Source organism: Poecilia reticulata, linkage group LG16, assembly GCF_000633615.1.
Source record: "Poecilia reticulata strain Guanapo linkage group LG16, Guppy_female_1.0+MT, whole genome shotgun sequence".
Taxonomy (NCBI): domain Eukaryota; kingdom Metazoa; phylum Chordata; class Actinopteri; order Cyprinodontiformes; family Poeciliidae; genus Poecilia; species Poecilia reticulata.
The window spans coordinates 18,017,693-18,041,088 of record NC_024346.1 but is presented as its reverse complement, the minus strand read 5'-3'; the positions used below and the strand labels follow the sequence as shown (position 1 = coordinate 18,041,088).

Genomic DNA, 23,396 nt, shown 5'->3' with positions numbered 1-23,396 from the left:
ACACATTTATTACATACTCTTTCTTTACTGTTGACTGACAGGCAAGATTGTTTGAAGGTTAAAAATATCCATATTAAAGTTATTGATAAATTTAACAGGTAAATTAGTTTTAATACCGTGAAAATGTATTTTTCTTCTTACAGACGTGTTTTTTGCTTCTGTATCACTGTTTCAGATCAGAGGTCAAACTATGTATCAGAAATTTCATGAGTAAATACAACATGCAGTTTTGAAATGATGCTGTGATTGAGGAACAGATCTTGCCAAACCAGCATAGCTCTACGAGAAAAATACAATTCCCCCTCCATTTTAAAAAAATCTCTTTTCCTATTGTTTAACTCTACTCTTCCGAGAGGTAAAATGAACCAGAACGACACCCAGTGACGTACAGACCTCACTTGCTTCGGTAAAGTTCAGTGCCAAATGGCATCAGAGTTTCAAAGCAAAAAGCAATGTGGGCCAAAAAGATTGCATATTCTCATATTTGTCAATAAACATCTTGATACCTCCTAAAGACTTTTGGCAAAATGTCATGTGGACTAAGAAAACTTTGACACTACAGTGCAAAAGTAAAATGTATTTTATATTGCAAAAAAAAAAAAAAATAGCAGCAGTTTCTAATTGAGGTCACTCTTTCATATGTTGTCCTATTTTCAGGATGGCAAATTGTGGATTTGTCTTTATTAAGACTCCCTACCGAGGAGTGGAAACAACAATAAGACCCCTCTACAGTAGTAGGGATCTAATATTGGCACTGAGGGCAGCTGGTGTGCTGTCTCCTGTAATTTTAGAGCACACTGATGCGGAGGAAAGATTTAATGGGTATTGGTCAGCGTACTCTCTTGTGAAGGCGTAAGGGAAACCAGCAGAACGAGCGAGCGCAGAGGGAGGGCAGAGAGGGAGAGGACGGTGAGGAGAGGAGAGGAGCCGAGAGAGAAAGGCAGAGTTTCAAGGCTGCTGTGGCTCAGACGCAAAGTCGGGCAACTATCTGTGGCAGCATGACTCTCCTCGCTGTTGGACTGTGTCTGCCACTGTGGTTTTCGTTTTGCCTGGCTCAGTCCTCGTTTCTGGACAGCTTCCTGTCATTCCCAGCAGGTAGGCGCATTTAAAACCACGAGCTTGCACATGCGTGGGCTGTTGTGTGAGTGAGTTACTGCACTAAGTGCATGCGTTACACATGGGCTGAGGGCTTCTGGAAATACAGATTGTGAGTTTCACTGCGATCTCATACTGTCGGGTTGTTCTGGGGTTTTCCTTGTTTCCCTTGAGGTAGACTGTAAATGCCTCTATAAATAGTGAGAAGAGCTTCAGTCCGTCTGCGAGAGGCACTTCATATCTCTGTCTGGGTGTCATGATTTGATATTTTGCACCTGTTTTCGTGCTGCTTATGCTGCTTGTGCATCTTGTACCCTCTTGTAAGGTGTCTACCAAAATATGCCGGATCACTCCACACTGTTGCTTCTTTGCAGATGCATGGGCACAAGTTTGAAGTTAAAGATTTCTTTGCTCGTGTTTACGATGAGGTCAGAAATGAGTTGTAACAGTGTGGCGAGTCGTGTTTTTTTTTTTTTTCTTTTTTTTTTTTTGTGAATATTCAATATCATTGAAATCAGCCATCATTTTTGCCAACCAGTTTGTGACTATTCTGCAGGAGTTATATTGCATTACAGTAAAACATTTGAACTCACTAGATCAATATTTAGCAGAGATAGTAAAGAAAAAAAACACTGGTAGTGTTGCTAGTACAACTAGCAGGGCAGACGTTCCACAAGTAAGACATGGTGCTGGGCTAGTAGTGCTAACTAGAAGGCTTTTTGACCTCCTAGTCAGCAGGAGATTAGACTAACCTAGGTGAATAACATGTTAAAATATTTCAAATACTTTTTAACATGAGGACCAAAAGCAATGTTACAAGTCAAGCAGTAAACGTTTCTTAGCCATTTGTGTTTACTATGCAAATGAATTGCAGTATTGCCTATACCTATATGTTGGAACATTAACTTCATATTGGTAAACTAGTTGACATTTTTAAATGCTGCAATTCACTAGTCTGGCAAAAAAAAAGAAAAGCTTCACCCAATTAACTAACACACACTTAGGCTTAATTACAGCATTTTATCAAGTCATTGAACCTGATACAGCATTTTAAAAGAGCAGACTATTTACAATATTTTTACTATTTCCAATTGTTACTAGTCTGGCTGAAACACTTCACATAACTAGTTTCCTGATGAGCCTCTGATTTAACGATCACAAGTTTAACACTTGCAACTAGAGCCGTCCATTGATTTGGTCTTGTTGTTGACTGATGCATCAAAAGCCAAGCTGAGACTTTAGTGCTACTAAGACTACTTTTTTTTTAACTAGTGTAAAGTTAAATTAGAAGGTAAAAACAATGATTGATTTCAACTGAATATTTGCATAAACAGCTCGCTATTTCGACAGGTAAATAAACTTGACAGGTCAAGCAAACTTTTTAACCTCTGGCTTAATTTGTGACCGCATGTACGCTGTGCACAGCTCTCAGGTCCCAGGAGCAGCAGAAGAGATTTAACCCATGCTGTTTACTGAGTCCTCCACCGCCCCCGCTCTTTCCTCCACCCCCTTCACTTTGGCGCCGCCACACACTTGTGAGTCATGTGACTTTCTATTGTGGAGTATGAAGCTGTTGATATGTCCTTAGGTTACAGTCATACGGGTTGCTAGACATTGTTTGGCACTAGAGCTCTCCTGGTGTTTTTGGCTATATTGTGACAATTAAATGTAGATCTGACTCAGTCGAAATCAAACCTCACGTTTTTTACAGGAGGAAGACGGTTCACGTCGTGGCAGCGAGTCTGGCCATAAGAGTAAAGGTTCTGCCTGTGTCCAGGGCCCTCCTGGCCCCGCTGGACCGCCTGGGCCTCAGGTAAAGCAGCAAACTCTTAGGATTCGAGATCTTGTCGCTGACATTTCGACACGTCCAACTCATCCTGCTTCACGCCCAAAACAATCTTGGCTACAAATCACTTCATAGAAAGGAACAAAGTGTGACGAATCGGCACTCTGGCAAAAAATATTTGCCCCAATCTCCCCTTCCAAATTGATAGTTCCTGCGGAGAAGATGGGGATTTCTCTGGCCCTTGCAGCACAACAGTCCATTAACGCGCCACATTTAGCTGCGACACAAATAGCCTTTTTCCACTGCCGGCCAGTGTGCCACACATCATTCTCAGAAACTGTCCGAGGAGCTGGAAAGGCGGGCTGTGTCGCGTAAATTCCAGGGATCTCCGACGCACGCCGTGCACGCATTTGTGTTTTCAAGTCATGACAAATACATAAAAAAAAAAACCAACACCACTTTGATTCCGTTTATGCTTATGAGGCAGATCTGTGCGCTGCCGAGAAATTAGAGTTTCTGTGAGTAATAGGCAGCTTATCTCAAGCGGTTCGTGAGGCTTCTGCTTACGCCACCAGATGGACTGCAGTTCAGTCTATCAAAAAGACCCATGAGGCACTTCTCGAATCAATAGAGACCAGTCAGCCTTCAGCTAATTAAAACTGCAGCTCTGCTCTCCAAGAAGCATGTTGCCGACAGTAAAACTAATTTAGATGGCTATCTACGTGATTCATAACCAATTATTTTTGTGTTTTCTTATGATAACAAGGGTCCCCCTGGATTTCCCGGAATGAGAGGGCCTAAAGGAGAAAAAGTAAGCAGTTTATTTGATTTCCTCCTCTTGTAATTATTCCTGAAAAGGCAGATTGAATTGACCTGTTGCACATAACTGAAAAATGCTTTTGGGAAGTTCATTAAGCGCCTGCTGTCCTTGTCCCCTCCTCCGCATCCTGTCGTCAGGGAGAAATCGGAAGACCCGGGCAAAAGGTGAGCGCCCCCGTCAATCATGCCGTCCCTCCTTGCCGCCGTAAGTGAGTTTTCTCAAAAGTGACACAAAGCATCTCCTCCGCATCCCCTGCAAGCGAGCGCACATCAAGAGAGGCACTGTGTGCGAGCGCACAACCTTGACAGGAGACAGAGCAGGCAGGCTGTCAGGATGCAAGGGAAGCAGGGGCTGCTGAGGCTAAACACCTCAGCCATGCACGCTGACATGATTCAGCGTGCGGCATCAGGACAGTCGCGCTCGAGAAGAAGGACATCTCCCGATCTCCAGACGAAGATCAGGAGACTCTTGTTTGTTTGTTTGCTTGTTTGTTTCTTGGCAAAAGCAAGATGAGAAGTGAGCTCCAAAACGTTCCTGTCAGTGTTGTGGCGCAGTAAGTGCAGCCCCTTACCGAGCAGGTTTGCAGCACTGCGGTGCAATTTAGCTTAGTGCTTCAGCCAGATCATTAATCATTTTATTCCCAACAAGCAAAGACTCCCAGTTCTATATACAGCCGTCATTTAATTAAAGAGGGCAAAGTGACAGTGCTCGTTAAAGCCATTCTGCCTCTACATGTGCAGCAGGAATGGACAGATATTGCACCGTCCTGCCTGTCATCTAATGTAACATTCAGACTTCTCCCTCGCTCTCCCTCTCTTGGTTTTGTTCTAAACCTGTAAAACAAAGTGACAGTAAAAGCCCTGATTTCATAAACTTACGAAGCTGATGTGTCACACCAGGGTCGGACTGGGCCTCCTGGGCTTCCTGGGCAACAGGGACCAGCAGGATGGCCGGGACCACCTGGGGACAAAGTGAGTAAGTCAGACCTTATAATGTTAGACCTTGTGAAACGCCGTATAACCGACACAGCGACTTGCAGAAAGTATTCATGCTTCTCCAGCTTTATCGAAGTCAAGAGGCACCGCAGAGCGTTCGGGAGACCCGGTGGAGGGGAGGAGTTCAGAAAAGAAGCAGCTAAAAGTCCCACAGTAACTCTTGAGCAGCAAAAATCCTCAGCTTAGGTGAACAAATTTGTTGACAGGACAAATATTAGTCCTGCACTTCACAACACCAATAGTCATGGAAAAATGGTAAAGATTTGGATGAGACCAAAATCAAACGTTTGGCTCTACATGCAGAGTTGCTATAAGAGGAAGAAAACTAACACTGGACGTCACCTGAGGTCAACATCCACACTTTGGAATACGGCGGTGGCAGAATCATGCTTTGGGGAAGCTTTTTTTTTTTATCTTGAAACAAGGGGTCTGAATACTTTTGAAAGGTTGTAAATAGCAGGGAGTGAAAGTAGGGGGGGAAACATTTTCAGCTAGGGTGTAATTGGACGTATTTTTAAGAAGTTAACCTACTCCACATGTTTAAATATATCTATGTATTTTTTTTATATTATCAGGGTGAGAAAGGTGACCCAGGATTGATGGGTTTGCCCGGATCTAGAGGACCAATGGGGCCAAGGGTACGATCCACACATAAAGCATTGGTGTCAACTTTACCCTTTTTTTTTTTGTTTGACTGTTGTCTCATTATTTTAAATCTCTTTAATCCTAGGGTTTACCTGGGTACAAAGGGGAAAAGGTAGGTTATCATTTTACTCATTTTCGCTTTGAAGGAGATAATAAACCATCTGGAGTACACACACCGTTTCTTCTCGGTCAGGGGTCCCGAGGTGATCGTGGTGAGCTTGGACTTAGAGGAGACAAGGTGAGCGCGACGCGTCAGCAGAGGTTTGAACACGTGCGCTACATGAAACATGAAGCATCTGCTGTTTTCTGTTCACAGGGCGCCATGGGTTTCCCAGGAATGCTTGGACAAAAGGCAAGTAAGGCTCAAACGAGCAGACGTTTATTCTTTGTTTTCTTAGAAGTGCAACATATGACTAGGTAAAATATTCGTTAGAATTCTTCTTATTTTATTTTATTTTTTGAATATTCCATTGATCTCACTTGTTGTGCAGGGTGAAATGGGTCCAAAAGGAGAGCCTGGAATCTCAGGAAACAGAGGACCGACAGGCCGACCTGGAAAGAGAGGAAAACAGGCGAGAAGATTGTGTAAAATTGTGCAGTGCATTTAGAAAAACATGTTGGAACTTATTTTTACTACTCAGCCTTTTATTAAGTTGCTAATCCCTGCACATCTTCACTTTGGGAGGAATTACGTGTAAACCATCAGAACAGGTTAAGAATTGCATAAACTTGTTTTTTTTTTCACCTTTATTTTTCTTAGGATACTTTTTGACTTCAATAGATTGCTGTATGTTTCTAAAGCAAAACTTGATTTTGACTTTGATGTATTAAAGTTGCCTTTATTTCAGAAACACATTGTTTATTTTAACTCTGTGCACTTTATTTCATCTCAGGGACAGAAAGGAGACCCTGGAAAAACTGGACCCATCGGACCTGCAGGTCCTCAGGGATCTCCTGGTCACCCCGGACCTCCTGGTTTACCTGCCGCAGGTACATGTGCAACAAGTTTCAAAATTTATCTCGACTTAAAAAAGAAAAAAGTTCTCCGTGACTGAGCAGAACTTAGATGTCAAAAGATTTTTGTTTTGTGCTATTTTTTATTTTTTTGGCTTAAAGTTTGTCAAAAGGCTGAAAGAACTCAGCAACAGAAAAGCACACTTTAGAGCAATGGGCCATGCATCACCAGCAGTCTTATATAGCGGTAAAGACATGTGAGCCCCGAGTTGAAACTGGAGGCTGTGATGATGACATCATGTGGCTAAAGTAAGTTTACACATGGCAGGCCTCCCTGCAGTTTAGAAAATATTATGTCACCACATAATCAAAGTGACATTCAACTTGTGCACTAATTGAGTCTGCTTCTTGATAGATGAATCATTGATACTGTGTACAGCGACTTCTGGTATTTAAATCGCCTTCTGTCGCCTGCACTCTCAGTTATTGATCACGTTTAGCTTATTCAGACAACCGAACGCTGGGCTTCGACGTTTCTTCTTCACCCTTAGATGTCATTTTCATTTGTCCTTTCCGCGTTTTCAGCAGTGCGTTGATAATCCGTGTCTTTTTCTCGTTGCAGGGCTCTACATGGTTGGAGCAAAAGGGGCTCGAGGTCCACCGGGTCCTCCTGGGAACTGTGGCTGCAGCTCCCTCAGTACTTCGCCGTTTGATGACTACGCCAACACAGGGAGCTATCCCAAAGTGCCTGTGGTACGGAAAACGTTGTGTGGCTATCAGAAATATGCACCGGGAGTTATGTCAGTCAAATGTTTTGAGAAACTAAATTTGTTAATTATGTAAAAGTGTTTAGGTTTTTCCACTACCAAGCCATAAAAAAATTGCTTTTTTTAATTGGGATTTTATGTGACCAACACAAAGGATTGCCGTTCTACTAGAAGCTGAACCTCTGCTCCCGTCTCAAGTCTCCTGCGACTGCTTTTCTTCCAGTATTACATCCCACATTTAGCCATGACTTACTTCTCTGTCCCCGCTGAAGAAAAGTAGCCCCCATAATATGATGCAATCGAATGTAATCAATTTTAACAAACCAAAGCATTGGATTAGGCCTGTTCGCGTTTCGTTTCAGATATTTGTGGTGAGTAATGAAGAAGAACTGGAGCGCCTTCACACCGACAACGCCCTCGCATTCCGAAAAGACCAGAAAACGCTCTATTTCAAAGACGTCGACGGCTGGCTGCCAATCCAGGTATGATTGCATTCAGACTTTTGTCCAATCGTTTCTTTTTTATTTATTTATTTCCCTTTTTTGTTTAAGTCACTAAAATTCTGCAAAAGACCTTTCCATTCCAGATGACGCCCTTCCAGTCCATGGAAAACGCACCTGACGACGAAGGTTACTGTGGCGACGGGATAGTGCAGATCCCCAACGGGGAGGAGTGTGACGACCGGAACAGAGTTGTCACGGACGGCTGTGTTAGTAAGTACACGCGAAATGTTCTTCAACAGCCTCCTTAGTTCTACTTTGCTGCGCACGTAGAACCTGACCTCCACGCTCCTGCTGTCTCATCTTACTGTAGAGTGTAAACATGCTTACTGTGGAGACGGATACCGCTATGAAGGGGCTGAAGAGTGTGATGGAAAAGACTTTGGATACCAAACGTGTAACTCATATCTTCCAGGGTGAGTGCAAAATATACCTGTGCTTAGACGGCACTGTGTGCAAAAGTCTAGAGTCAGTTATCACTTTTTTTTTATATATTTTGGTAGTAAAAAGAGAGATTTGTTTGCTTTTCTTTTCTAAGCTGCTCTTTTCTAAGTATTTCTTTGGATTTTGCTGCTTTTTACTTGTTTTCTGTCGATACAGAGTTGATCTTCAGATGATGTTTGTTTGTGAAGACACTTAACCCATGCCATTATGAGTCATTCAGACATAAAAAGCTCCTGACTCAAAAAAAGCACTGAGTCTACATATAGAGTGCCTCGAAAAGCATTAATTTCTCTTGATGTTTTTCCACACGTACACACTACAACCACAAACTTCAATCTATTTCATGCCAGTTTTTTTTAATACCGCAAGGCAAATTAGTTCATAATTATGAAGTGGAAGGAAAATTATTTTTAAAGCTTTTTAGAGATAAAAAGCTGAAAAGTGCAGGAAGTGTTTCTCTTCAGCCCTCAAAGCTTGGCAGAGCTGCCTTTCAGTGCAGTTACAGCTGTAGGTCTTTTTGAGCTCTCTACTAGCTTTGCAAATCTAGAGACTTACATTTTTTTTTTTGCCCATTTGTCTTTTTAAAACAGTTCACACTCAGTCAGATTGGATGGAGAACATCTCTGAGCATTACTTTTAAAAGTCTAGCTGTAGCTTATCGATTAAATATAAGTCTGGATCCCCTAGTTGAAGCCTCTAAAAGGTTTTCCGTGCTTCTCGTCGCTGATGAGAAAAAGTTGTCCTACTTTTTCCATTTTCGCACGATGGACCAAACAGTTATTTAGTTTGATAACCTAACCTAACCCTGCTCTATTAAACTTCGTCACAACTTTCACCCTGACATGTCTGCGGTGTTCTTTGGTTTTGACGATGAAAATGTTCTGTTCATTTAAAGCATTTTATAGAATTTATACTATTCAATTCAAAATTAGTTTAAATGTAGCTCATTATCTCAAGTTCTTCAAAGAGTTGTTGTAGATGCTGATGACTGTGGGCAAGAGGAATTTCCTGTAGTGTTCTGTGTTGCAGCAGAGCTGAAGAAACCTCTGACTGAAGACACTGTTGTTTGTTGTCTCATGAGTTCAAGGTTCTCTGCAAGTTTCTTGACTTTATGAAGAATCCTTCTTTGCCCCATCATGGCAGATGTTCCGGTTCAGTGCGCATACTGAGGTTAAATCAATATACATGTTTACTAAGTTGGTGACCTCTGAAAGCAGATCATTATAATTTATCTTATCTAGGAATACTTGAGTAAAGAGGCCAAAATACTAAGGTACACCATAATATTTAGATTTCTATTTGTCAATTTTGAAAATCCTTATATGATTTTAGTTCCACTTCACAACTATGCACTTTTTTGCATTGATCTATCTTGTAGATTCCTAATAAGATCAATGCAAGTTTCTGACTGCGACATGGCAAAGTTAAGGAGTACAAATACTTTCACAAGGCAGTAAAACAGAAGGAAAATGTTAGATGCATTTTCAGGCGCTTGGTTAGACGGGTCCAGTTTTTTTTTAACTGACTCAATTTACACAAAAAGTAATTTTTAGTAGTAGCAATCGAGTGCTTCTCTCAGCTTTTCTGTCAGGATTGTTTTCCTGACGCAGTGTGTGAAAGATATGGCTTTCACACACTGTTCTTCTGCACTATTATGTTATTTAGGCACCACATTTCTATGTCTCCCCTCCACTTTACTAATTTATAAACAAACATATTGCACATTAGGCTGTCATGATTAGATACAGCATAAGAAAAAAAAGTACAAAAGCAGCCAAAATACAAAGAAAACTTAACATAGAAATATTGCTCACAGGCATTTTAAGTGGTCAGAAAATTTGGCATATTCAATAAGAATACAAAGAAATTAGGCAGGACTAAAAACAAAAAAAAATCTTGTGAACAGTACTGGATGTGTTATCGCACTACTGTATGAGAAATAATAATAATCATCCTGAAGTAAATGTTTTTCTTGAACAATTATAGGTCTTATGGTTTCCTCAAGTGCACACCGTACTGTGTAATTGACTCCACAAACTGCAAATTCTTCACTTGAGGAGGGAATCTGGATTGTGCAGCCGGATCCTTCGTGTAATGCTGCTCGACGCGTGACGGGACTGTTTTCATGCAAAATACGGGAAAAAAAAAAAAAAAGATAACACGAAAAATGTCCTGAAAAAGCAAAAGACTCTGCAGGAAGAGGCGACAAATGTTCTACTGAAAAGAACAAAAAAAAAAAAAAAAAAGCTGACAAATATGTACAAATGCACACATAACTCATCTGTTTTTCTGCGGAGACGCCCTCCCGGTGGCGAAGGCGTCAGAAGCGTGCGGGACAGCTGCACTCCGTCTTAACGAGCAGGACCTCGACAGGCCGCACCGGACTGGAGCCAAACCTTCTGAATGCGACGGCCGCGCAGGCCTAATTAAGAGACACTGCGTTGTGTTCCAGAGAAGCAGCAGCTGGAGCAGAAGCGCATTTATCCTGACCTGGTTACCGCAACAAAAGAAACAGGAGAGAGGCGAGCGGGGGCATCCGGAGACATTCTACTCCAGGGTGGATGACAGCAAACAGCTCTTGCATGAAGCTGGGCTAAAACCGCGCTCAACTCATCACAACATTAGCATCCAAATTTGCCTCTGACACTGCAAGGCAACCGGACCCACTCTGCTGTTTACTTAGGTTGCCAGGACAGGACACTTAAAATACTTTTTCTTTTCTTATTTATTGTAGCCTCTCAGTATCAAGGCATTTTTGATCGTCAAACGAGATTGTTTCTGCAAACAGAGATGATTCACAAGGTCTAAAAACCTTCAGTGGCTGACGCAGCGTCGGCGTACATCGAAACATGAGTTACACTCAGTCTGTAGAAGATTTCAGAAATCCAAACACGAACTCAGGAACTGGTGTAGCTCCACACATGCCTCACTGTGTTTCTTATTGTTTTGTTTTTTTGTTGTTGTTGTTTGTTTTGTTTTTTTAAATGGCTCTGACTGTACTCTGACGCACACAGGTAACACAAGCGAAACCTTCGACACATACAATAATGCATAATCACGTTCCTCCCCTGTGCTTCAAAGCAAAAAAACAAAAGATGTGAAGGCTCGAAACTGTTATTGCTCTTAATTTTCCTCATTGCACATAACCAGCTGGACTTATCTGTAGCTGCTACGGGGGGGAGGAATTAAAAATTCCTGTCTGTTCTAAGGTCATTACTGTATCTACTCTTAATACCTCTTTATCCAGTTTTGTCTTATGAAGCAACGGAGAAACTCATTAGTATCTTTAACCGCGTATACATGTAGTCTGCTGTGTGCTGAAAATAACCGTGCCGATATAAGCTGACATTTTCCATAAGCTACCGTATGAGTCCCAGTGCCAAGAAAGACTTTTTTCCCGAGCTCAGACTGTTAATGCATCACGTCTGCATGCATGACGGTGGGAAATGCGCCAGTTTTGTCAAGCGTTGTTTTGTTAGTCACCAGTCTTTGGCGTAACAGGTGTCTTAAAGGAGAGCCCTGTCCTAAGTGTAGCTTATTACCGTACGTATGATGAACTTTATAGTGGTGAACTGTGCCATGAACTAAAGATGAAACACTGTTAGAAAACTGCTGTGACTGTCGTGTCTGTGTGTGATTCTGTGTATGCACAACAATGCTGGAACATGCATGTGGTAACGTACTGTACCATCAGGCTTCATGAAGTTATTATTATTATTATTATTATTATTATTATTATTATTATTATTATTATTATTATGCACTGTGACCGGGACTTATGTTTCATTGTTCTGATATGATTTTTACAGTAGCTGTGGGAAATTTTGAGAAAAGAATCCAATAAAAAAATAAATAATTTAAATGACCTCATATGATTGAACTGAGGGAGATGCTGCTGATGTCTCAGCACCAGATGTTAATTAGGTAAAAACAAAACCAGGGTTTTGTCTACGGCTACCCTGGCTGTTGCATTAGAAAGGTGTCATGACCTCTCAGATTTTTCTTTTGAGAATATTAATACTTTTTTTGTTTTTGTTTTATGGAACCTGGAAACACCCCAAGGAAGGAATGCACAATGAAAGGATGGATGGCTACAAGACATATTTCTTTAGTCAAATTTTCAAAATTAGAAGGTTATGTCTAAAAAAAAATCATATCCATATGTTGTAGAGCAAGAAGAAAATGGCTATTTAACAGATGTGTGCAGCTTTCATATAGACTGGGATTGAATTGGAGCAGGTTATATAAATTGTCATATTTCTCATGTGAAACCTGGGACAGGGAATAAAGTCTAGAAACTTGGATACTCTTCAGTATAGTTTATCCAGAGCTGAATCTATTCATATAAATCACAGTCCATAGTTTATAGGAGCCTTCAAGAGAGGTTTCCAGACTATCTGCGTGCCTCAATCGAGCCCTTCAGAGCCGCGTCTGCACCCAGAGACCAGCTCTGGGCAATAAAAGTTGAAAACGGGCAGCTAGCCAGGATTGCAACCGAGATGCTCGGGGCTGCATCTAACTGGGTAAGTATATTAACATACTGTTTCCCTTTTCCAAATCACATCAAGACAATTTGTCCAAGGAGATGCCTGAGTAAAAGCTTACCTTAGCATACTCATCCTATCATGTGCAATTCCTCTGACCAGGCCAATCGCATTTATTCCCGCAGATGTCTCAGTGCTGGAACAAAAATCACTAGCGCATCAAAAGGTGGTTCCACAGCGAGATAAAGACAAATGCATGCCAAACTTTTTATTAATTTATTTATTTATTTATTTTGTACTTGAAATTGTACTTCCCTTCCAATTCATGACTATTCAGTACTTTGTTTTGGTCTCACAAGTCAAGTTCAAATAAAACATACTGAGGTTTGTGGTTGTTGCAAACCAGGCTAGGTAATGATGAAGTGTGCTGATGTTTCCAGCTGACCTTTATTAGTGCTCATTTTCCATTTTTGTACAGTTTTCACTTTGAAACCCTGTAAAAACTCGAATGGAGCATAAATTAATATATCCTTATAAAGCAAAGAAAATAAAAATAAAATAATTACCTCTCTAAAATCTGCTAAATGGGCAAACTTTACAAAACATTCAAACATTTCACAACAGAATATTATTTTTAACAAACAACGAAATATAAAATACCTTGATCCCACTAACTTTCAGGAGAAACAAAACCAAGTGGTATGATGATGACTATGGCAGGAAGTGAGTTGCACTTCCTGTCTGTTATGTTTAACAAAATAAAAGCCCAAGAGGAGGTAAAGCACTTTCAAATAAAAAAATCACTCAAAATTACGGCGCTTGACGTTAAACTCTTACTGGCATTACGTGAACAAACGGATGTAATAATATCCTCCTCATTCTGGTGTGACGCTACAGCTGTAGGATGAGGGCGGACCAAACGTTTACTGCAGGAACGGAAAGCAGGGCAGGACCCAGGCCAAGGGACAATCTCTGACCCACAGGAAGGAATCACTGGCACGCAGAGAGGCATGTTCTTGTCAAGGACACAAAGTCTAAATACTCGTTTGACACAATCATGAGAGAATACAAATTAATCACTGACACTTTCCGTCGCAGCTGTGTAGACAGGCTACGACACGACAGCATTATTGAATATGTGTAGGTTGTTGTTATGGCTACCACAGCAAAAAAAAAAAAAAAAAGAAAAAAGATTTTTATTCCCATATTTAATTTGAAATGATACGAAAACCTACTGCTCAATTAAACATGCCTAGAGAAATAATTAAAATGTTTTAAATAACTGGAACTGCGATTAACAAGGCCGGAGAAGGAACCAAATGTATCTTTATCTTTCCCCCCAATGAATAGTGAGGAAGAAGCTAAGACAGGTAGAAAAATATCCTTGTTAGCATGTTAGCACGTGAGTTTTTACCAGAAATTCAATATACAAGCCAAATGGTCGGTTGTTTCTTTCCTACCATAAAAAAACCCAAAACAAAACAAAAAAACAAGTGGAGTTCATCCAACTGTACATGTGTGCATTGGTTAGATCAATATTTTGAGAGTAACTTAAGGGATCTACAGGACATTCAAAAACCAGAGACCAAATTGAGCTTTTTGATAATTAACACTCAAAATTGGTCTGGTATCAAACTCAGAATGTGTGTCAGAGCATCTCAAGTTTGCTGTAAAGTTCGGTGGAGGGTCAGACATTTCAAATTCAAATATACTTTATTGATCCCGAATGGAGGCTGCACAGTGGTGCAGTTGGTAGAGCTGTTGCTTTGCAGCAAGAAGGTTCTGGGTTCGATTCCCGGCCCCGGTCTTTCTGCATGGAGTTTGCATGTTCTCTCTGTGGGTTTTCTCTGAGTACTCCGGTTTCCTCCCACAGTCCAAAAACATGACTGTCAGGTTAATTGGCCTCTCCAAATTGTCCCTAGGTGAGTACGTGTGGCATGGTTGTGTGTCTCTGTGTTGCCCTGCGACAGACTGGCAACCTGTCCAGGGTGACCCCGCCTCTCGCCCGGAACGTTAGCTGGAGATAGGCACCAGCAACCCCCACTGAGGGACAAGAGTGTAAAGAAAATGGATGGATGATCCCAAATGGAAATTAATTAATTTCATCCATTAAATCCCTTACATATGCTTGGAAGTGGATAAAAAGTTAATCAACTCCTAAGCAGAAGGTTGCTGCAGAATCAAAGCTCCTCAATCATTTATTAGGTAAAAAAAAATTCAGAGTCTTATATTTGTTCATGGAAAAATCTTTGGTATTGTAATATTAGAACAGTACATAATCAGGTAGTAATACAACAGCCCATTACTAGTGATGAAAAATATGCACAACTTCTACAAAGAAATTATGAATTTTATAGTATTCGCTTCAGAAACCAACCCACCACACCATCTTCTGTTTTACCATGACTCAACCTGAGGCAAACCTTAAAGCCAGCGTCACACGACACTCCTATCATTAGTCAGCATTTGAACAAATGCACGAGAACTGACATCACAAAGTAATGCACGCATTCAAAACGAGGTGAGAGAGAAAAGAAAAATTGAACTACTAATAAATTTGAGTAGACACAAAGTCAAAACAAAACAAAAAAAAACGGTCACTTTAGTAACTCTTAATTTATTTGGCAAAATTCAAGCATTTGACTCATCTTCAGTCCAATATGGCACCGGTGTGTTGCTTTAATATATCAAACATGCCCTCAATAAACATGCGCCATGGATCCAATATTCATCCAGAGGATGTACACAATTCAGAGACACGTCAAATCGGATTTATTACACCATAAACACGTCAGATGCACTGAATGAATAGGCTTGTTTCAGCATAAACAGAAGTTATCTCACTAACATTTCATTCTTGTGTTTCATCACTGAATAGGCAGCAGAGGCTTATGCTTCTCCTCGTTGGTCCCTTTAAACTCTTAACACTGTGGCTCAAAATGAGATGTAAAACAAAACTAATGCATCATAAAATGGTTGTTTTAGGGAAATAATTTAATTAATAAAATTACACAAAATATGTTCACAGCCAATGTAAGAAACAGAAAAAATAAAAATAAAAAAATGAGTCAGTCCTGCAAAGCACTATCAAATACTGGAGACTTGTAATGGGTGATGTGACACTATGACTGTTTATTTTGCCACAAGTGCTTTGTGCTATTACATGGCATCTCTCCATTTCATGAACCCAAATAAAACTTTTGTGACATTAAAGGGTAGTAAAAGACAGCTTCCAAGGACGTTTTTGAAAAACATAAAATAAATAAATAGAGTGGAGTTTATACACCTTAAAATCTGGCTAATGGTAAAATGCCACAACACACACAAAAAAAAATACAGGAACAAATGGCACCTTGTACAAATATGGCTGGAGTCTGTGTAACTGAAAGCCTTTCTTTCAGCGTCACTGGTGTCTTAAAACAGACCAGGAGTATCAATTTCTTCAGTTGTTACTTTTTGCTTGTACAAACCCTTTGTCGGCTTAAAATAATCTCTTCAAACTGTACTGCGGTGAACTTCGCAAACCACCGGATGACCTCCGGTCGCCATGACGTACGCCAACGGCACTGTCTGGCACCTTTCCTTTCAAGCAGTCCGTTGCCGCTCTGAACATCAGCGAGGCTCCGTCGCCCCTGGACGTCCGACACTCTGTCCTTCAGGTTTCACACCACCTCATCAGACTCCAGGCTGTATTCTTCATAAAGCTTGTCCAGAATGGCCAGCTGCTTCTCCATGGCCGGGAGGTACACTCCCAGGTCCCTGTGCATGCTGCTGGTAAAGTCGCTCCTCTGCTCATCCCCCTCTCTCAACACCAAGGCGGCGGTGAAACTCTGATAGGTCGGGGCGGCTCGCAGAGCCAGCTGTTGAGGAAAAAAAAACCAAAAAAGCAGTGGGTTAGGTGTCACACTTCAAGACAGGGAACCTTTTTGAAACGGGGGAGGAGGGGGGAGGGGAGTGTTGATGTGTGCACAGAGTTTCAGTACATTTCACTGGACAAATAAACTCTTCCAAGTTTGCAGTTCCTTCTAAACAATTTTGCAGGGAGGAACAGACAGATTGATGGATGGATGGATGGATGGAAGGAAAACTAGTTAATAATGAACAGAAGAATAACAGAGAGATGGATTGATGGACAGATCAATCTTACCAACAAATGGATAAAATTACTTATAAAGGAAAGATGGATGGACAAGAAAGCAGGGTAAAGAGATGAATGGTAGTCAAGGGGTAAACAAAGAGAAGGATGGGCAAATTGACAGATGGATAGACAGTGACGAATGGATGGAGAGACACATGGATCTATTTGTGGAAAATGGGTAGATGGACATGTGGTCATGTTGTCGCAAGATCTACTGACTAGAACCTAGAAAAAGCAGCCAGAATCCACTGTCAGCTAGAGAAAACCTGACGGGCTTCTTTGACTCTGCATGTCTATTTTCACCTAACAAGGTCTTAATAAATTTCCTCCTTGTTCTTATCTAAACTCTTGTAAAAGTATTTTTTTTCCATGACAACAAAAAGAAGGATGAAAGACAGATGGATGAAGAGATGAGTAATGGACAGACAGAGGACAAAAATGGATGGACTGACAGACGGAAACAAATAATGGGACAGATGGATAATCTTGGCAGAGGGATGGACAGCCAAATAAATCAGAAAACATGAAAGGATAAATGGACAATGGGAAAACAGATGGGTAGATGATGGACAATGGACAGACATGTGGAACTTTCAGATAATAAGATGGAGCAAAAAGTAAAAGAAAAAAATATATAAACATTTTCTACTCTCTACTTTCTTAGCGTCGCTGATCCAGAAACCTCAATACTTGATACAATACTTGAGTGGGAACCCTCCGTGTGCAAGAAATACTTACAGCAAAAACACCTCGCACCACCCATCCATGGTACTGCCTTAGAGTTTTCCCATAAGCATTGTCTAGGAGAAATAATACAAAACAAAAAAAAATCAAAAATTAAAGAACACCATAAAACTAACAGCAAACACAGATGCAGTTCTACATATTTGAAGACCTTTGTAGATTTATGCACCACTCACTCAGTGCTGCCTGGATGTCTTTTTCTCCTGCGTTGATCTCCGACAGAAACTCCTTGAGGAACTTGAGGCCTCGTCTGAGCCACAGCAGAGCCTCGGTCGCAGAGTTGCGCACCCGGGCAACGCTCGTCTGCACTTCGTGCAAAACAATGGACTGCAGGGTGGGGAAGCTGCCGGGGTCGGATATCAGCTTCTGCTGAATTTTCTGCAGAGAACAGTGGAAAGGTTACGCTGCCTTTCATCTGAAATGAATGCAGTCCATTATAATCCAATGGTTTAACTTATTAAAAAGTGAAGAAACAGTACGTTTATGAAACGTTAAAATTATTATTTTTTTTGTTGTTGCCAGATCACACGTTTATTTGCTGAGTTATACTGTCGCAATATTTAAAAGCACATTAAGATCCAATCGACATTTACACCAAAATCTAAACAGAAGTCAGTCAGTGTAAAACAATATTTTACATTTAAAACTGAACATAAACTTACCTTGATATTTCCAACAAAATCCATTTTAACTGGTGCAAAAACGGTGGAGCCCAGTTTGTCTGAGAAGAGAGAGTCCAGAATAGCATCACTGTTGCTTCTGAAGTTTCACTTTTATGGTGCACTGAGTTAGCATGAGTTAATCAAAAAGAATAAAAACTGATTGCAAGTTTAAATGAAGGAGGTAGAAGTTTATCATGCCACAGACTTAAAAAAAATTATAATTCTGACTTAAAAAAAAAAGAAGATAAGATCATTTTTAACTTAAGATAAGATGATTTAAGATAATTTTTCAATACACAGTCTTATTACTTTTTTCCTCATCTTCAAATAATCAAAGAGCATATAAAGATTGCAGTGAGAACTGAGGTGGCTGCTTGCAATACATAATTACATTCAGACTCAAGTGGAGTTTGATTAATATGAGTAAGTTCTCACTCAGCACATGGATTTATTAAGATGATGGTAAATGGACAGGACTCCATCCTTAGAGACTTTCCTGTCTTGTTGGCCACTTTAAAACATCTGTGCACAGAACTTCTCCCAGTTAATTTGGAGGATGATTCAGAATAAAAGTTGAATTTAAAAGCTCGAGTTTGCCTTCTGCTTTGTTGCCAAGCAGAAGGCATATGTATGTATTTGCGTACAGGCAGATTACTTGCTGTATGCTTCCAAAATTATAATAAACTCTCACATGTGGCGACAAATAAAGACATCGCAACTCAAGTTTGATTACATCCGAAATGAATGAAAGGCAACGGAAGCTGAGAATGAATCTGAGACAGGTGGCATGCACACATAACAAGAGCAGAATGGGAGAAGAAGTATTTTCTTATGAAAATGACCAAAAAAAATAAAAAATGCAGATGGGTATATTGTCAAAAAAGAGCAGGAGGAAGAGCAACATGAGAAGCGACTGTAAGTGACCTTCCTACCTAATACGGGCACTATTGCATAGCATGAGTCCAAAAACTCTTGTGAAGGAATACCATTGTCGTCATCCAGTCTCATATCACTAAATCTAAAAAAAAAAATGAAAAAAATAAGACAGATTCAAAGAGGACAATATATTAAATGCAAGTTGTTTCTATTTTTATTCACTCAACTCAGGACAGAAAAAGTAAAGAAGGTACAAACATCCACAAAGAAACACGACACGGAATAAAGTCTGGCAAAACCTGAGGACTACTTAGCTTCTTTGGCTACAAATAAACATATTTTGATTTAGATTTTTTTTTTTAATTGACAGAAGAGATAATAAACACACTAGCACACTAGTGATTAACAGAGAGCATAATATGTTAAGTGTATTCAGAAAGCAAAATAAACTCTTCAAAACCCAGAAATTTATTATGTGATAAAGAGAGGCTGCAATAATAAAATGCTTAATTATAACTTTATTTATACTATCTAATACTACCTAATTGAAGAATATTAAAAGAAACTAAGTGCAGATGAATTAACCGATGCAGAGTTAAGTTCAGTAGCTAAATAGCTTAAGTTGTTTGGTTCTAATACTTGTGGAACAGGAACGAGAGGCGATCCCTCAGTACGCTCATGCTGTACCCTGAGACTCCTGAGAGACGGGACTTTCCTGAGCGACGTTTTCGTACCTGTGACTCATTGTGTTGAAGAAAGTGTCCACCTGCTCTGTATCCGACTCCGATGACTCGCTCGGGGTCTTGAATTGATCTTGGCTCTCTTCTTGGTCAAAAACGGTTTCCTGCTGGCACTCGAGCGCGACGCCGCTCTTTTTTCCTCTTTCGCCGTCGTGCTTTTCGCTCTGGTCCCCTTCGCGCAGTTCTTGATCACTTGTCTCTTGCTCACATGTTTTCTCAGAATCTCCTCCTGATGGCCGGTTGTAGTGCTCAATCTCAGCGTCCTTCTGGGTAATGTGTACAGCAGGAAGGACCTGCTTGCTGTGAACGACTGACAACTCAAAGTCTGCGTCGCACAAAACAGGACACATGCATATGGGATGTTATTCGAAGAAGTTCATTACTCTTAACATTTTACTGTATCGTGACAACAGTGCGTACTTGTAAAGCCAACTGAGATGTGATTCAATTTCACATTTTACCTAAAGCTTAGTTATAACAAAGCTTTTCTTGTAAAAGCTTTAACGCTTTCCAGGCTAATTCTTAAAATAGGTTGGAAACAAACAAACAAAAGACGTGCTTCCAATAATTTCCTTTCTCTCATTAACATACAAAGACCCTGTGTGTTAAAAGGAAACATCTGTGGAATGCAAATAAGATTTTCATATCAGGAAACCCCTGCGGGTGTAAAGTAGATAGGAAACCTGACTGACCTGATGGGGGAGGAGGATGATCTCCTCTGTCCGGCTCTTCTGGTCCTTCGGCTCCGGAGTCGAGGCTCTGGTTCTGGTTGCCATGTGTACTTACTTCTCCTGAGGTTTCGGTCAAATCTTTCCACCTAGAATTCACAACAAGATATGGTATTTAGAAAACTCCTGTAAAACTTTTTTTTGCAAAATCATAATCTTAGTCAACAGGAACTAGAAATGAAAATTTATACTGACTTTTTTTAACGCTCTAATGTGACTCATTAAATAAAAAAAAGAGAGCAAAATTACACAAAAGTAACAAAACAAACAAAAAAAAAAACCTACTTTTCTCCAAGGTTTAGATTTAAATGATTGGCATGTTTAATCTGTTGGGGAAAACAAAGTACAGAGTTTAAAATAACTTCAGGTCTTGAAAACAAGATAGGATTGTTATTATTGTACCAGTATCATGTTGAACTGGTAAACTGGAGAGTCTAAAAGGGAAACGTACCTTCTGGGGTTTAATCGCAGCGACTGGAGGCGTTCCTGGCGGACTGTGCGTCCCTAAATCTGTCGTAAAAGTACGGTTTGCTATCTGCATGCACTCCTCCAGAGTTTTAAGGAATGTGGTGCATGTCGACTTCACCATGGTTCCAGTGTCAATTCCAGCCTGAAACAACAGACAAGCCAACAACGTTAGCACAAAGCCAGTGCTGATACCGCGGCGCTGTTTGGTGACGCAAAATGTACACACATAAGTACTTGTGATAACATGTACTTCTTGTTTCCCTGATAAGTGAGTGAGAGAGCAGAGGCTTGATTAATTGCAGCTGCAGTGTGCGCTACAGCCGTTTCACACGAACCGACGGCTTCTCTAATTTCATCGGCTCAACCAAACGTTACCTCCACTGCTTCTCCCAGCTCATCATTCTCCTTGATTTTGTTGACTTGCTGCAGAAGAAGGTCACAGTACAACCTGAGCTCTGACATCTTGGTTTTTAACGCCTCCGTGTTCTCCTGAAGCTCTGTTCCAGTGCAAAAAGTAGAAGAAAGAAACAGTGTTTCAAAAAGGGAGTTTTCACGTTCGAGTTTCTCAGAGCGTATGAATTCTGTTTACCTGCCACAGTGAAATACAAACAAGAAATCTTCACAATCTTTTATGAGTTAAAGGAATGACTTTCTTTTTATATATATATATATATATATATATATATATATATATATATATATATATTTGCTTCCAAGAAGCAAAGACTCCCACGAAGCTTTAGAAAGGATCCTGAAAATCCCTTGCTTTTATGACAAACAGATTTGGATTTTTAAAAAACGCTTCTGGCCATGAAAAACATAATCATTCTGTAGAAATTAAAGAAGATCCATCGACCACTCCTAATAAGACGGTTGTTTTAAAATTACACCTAACAAGCTACAACCTGCATACATGATAAGCGCCTGACTGCAAGACTAGCAACACCAACTAATATCAACTCTCTATACATTCAGCAATTCTAGTTTTAGGTGCAATAAGCATGTCTACTTGAAAACTACCTCTAAATTTAGCTCATATTTGACATTACCATATTATGGAGAATAATATGATAATATTGAATATTACTCAATATCTTTAGATCACTTTTGTCATTTCTGTTTTAAATTAAAGCAACCATTGTAGCTTTACTAGGGGTTTACAACAACATAACCACATAGCAGCCTACGCTTAGCTCTGTGGAAAACACTTTTGCGGCCAAATTGAATCATACAGATTTGTGATTCAAACAACAACAAAAGAAAAAGGATGGCAAACATTAAGACTTCTGCGCGGTTTTGTAGAAAACTTTAAAAACACCCAAATATTATACCCCATTTATTATATCTTGTATCCGTTTGTGCTTCCACACCTTTTTCCCTCTTGGTTCTGTTGTCAGTGAGGCAGGCTTTGGCTGTGCCCAGAGCCACCAGCCATTTCTGCCTCTCCGCTGCGTTGATGGCTCTCAGGTAAAAGTACTGCTCTCCTGGTATGATCAGGTCAAGACGTGTGGGGTCGGAGGAATGAACTGAAACGTGCATCGAAAACAAAAATTTAGCACTGCAACTAAATCAACAGCTGCAATGTGCAGGGGGAAAGCGAGCTTCGCTGACCTTGGATTTCACAAACTGAAATCTTGATGCTGCCTTTGCAACCTTTCCACGCATCTTCTTGAGAGTCGTAGTACGACAAAGTTCCTCCGTCGAGAACAAACCAGCGAGGCTGCCAGCCTAAAAACGGACACAACAGTTCCTGTTTTATCCATGTCGTGTTAATGTCAGCATAACAAAATGCTACAGGGCTTGATCAATTTGCTTGGAGTTATTTACGTTGAGTTAGCAACAACTAATCAGTTGCCAAATCAGATTAGAATGACAGATGGAGTGGAAAGTAGTCCAACTTGCTTTGCTATTATTTAAATGTTTATAAAACAAGAAAAACTCGGCGAACAGCTCACGTGGCAAGGTAGTAACAATAATCATTCTAACACCGACTAATAAAGTCCGAAATTTAAACGATGAGTGTAGCTAACGTTAGCTTGTCGATCTCAAACTCAATTCAAGTGAGCTTCTGACGTTCGGTGCCGCTAGCTGCCCTCAAACTAGCTCTAAGTTTAAATACATGTCCTAATTATAACATGAACTCACCGCTGATGTAATTGGTCCACTTATACAGCATACCTTCCATTGTTTAATTACGTCTTTTTACCGTTCATTACTTGTTTATGACAAGATGTGTGGCACAGCTGATTGCAGCGACTCCATTGGGCCCAGAATGTGAATTGCGGAGCGACGTCCTTGGGTTTCCATTTAAACTACGTCCACAATAGTACGTAAACGTCTTCGTGAATAAAAGTCTAACCAATCATGAAAGACGCTGCCATTATTGCTTCTGCCTACGTCAAGAGAGACTGGAGTAATATTATGTGGATCGTAAAGATTGGCGTTTAACATGACCAATGGAAACAGAGGAAACTACCAATGGGCGGGGTTATAAATTTTCAACCAATAGTAGTGAAAGGGGGCTGACAGCCAAACTATGGCTACGTTGCG

General features: G+C 40.4%; 2 protein-coding genes and 1 long non-coding RNA gene across 3 annotated transcripts; 1 reads left to right on the top strand and 2 right to left on the bottom strand.

Moving 5' to 3' along the window:
• Window positions 1–643: 643 nt before the first annotated feature.
• colq (collagen-like tail subunit (single strand of homotrimer) of asymmetric acetylcholinesterase) lies at window positions 644–10,257 on the top strand. Its single transcript, XM_008432486.2, has 17 exons — window positions 644–1,095; window positions 2,521–2,630; window positions 2,807–2,908; window positions 3,648–3,692; window positions 3,839–3,865; window positions 4,601–4,672; window positions 5,272–5,334; window positions 5,427–5,453; window positions 5,535–5,579; window positions 5,658–5,693; window positions 5,833–5,913; window positions 6,235–6,331; window positions 6,918–7,048; window positions 7,425–7,544; window positions 7,634–7,775; window positions 7,876–7,978; window positions 9,993–10,257. Exons 1-17 carry the CDS (start codon window positions 999–1,001, stop codon window positions 10,060–10,062), a joined length of 1,368 nt encoding a protein of 455 aa, XP_008430708.1. The 5' UTR covers window positions 644–998; the 3' UTR covers window positions 10,063–10,257.
• A 724-nt stretch (window positions 10,258–10,981) lies between these two features.
• On the bottom strand, window positions 10,982–13,580 carry LOC103478562 (uncharacterized). Its single transcript, XR_001777453.1, has 2 exons — window positions 13,328–13,580; window positions 10,982–12,686 (listed from the first exon to the last, which is right to left on the bottom strand). It is a non-coding gene; the product is annotated as an uncharacterized LOC103478562 (long non-coding RNA).
• A 1,507-nt stretch (window positions 13,581–15,087) lies between these two features.
• plekha8 (pleckstrin homology domain containing, family A (phosphoinositide binding specific) member 8) lies at window positions 15,088–23,213 on the bottom strand. The gene is made up of 13 exons (XM_008432487.2): window positions 22,992–23,213; window positions 22,458–22,574; window positions 22,217–22,372; window positions 21,222–21,343; window positions 20,830–20,988; window positions 20,664–20,704; window positions 20,343–20,467; window positions 19,645–19,975; window positions 18,967–19,052; window positions 18,035–18,093; window positions 17,549–17,750; window positions 17,367–17,428; window positions 15,088–16,350 (listed from the first exon to the last, which is right to left on the bottom strand). Exons 1-13 carry the CDS (start codon window positions 23,029–23,031, stop codon window positions 16,153–16,155), a joined length of 1,698 nt encoding a protein of 565 aa, XP_008430709.1. The 5' UTR covers window positions 23,032–23,213; the 3' UTR covers window positions 15,088–16,152.
• Window positions 23,214–23,396: the final 183 nt, after the last annotated feature.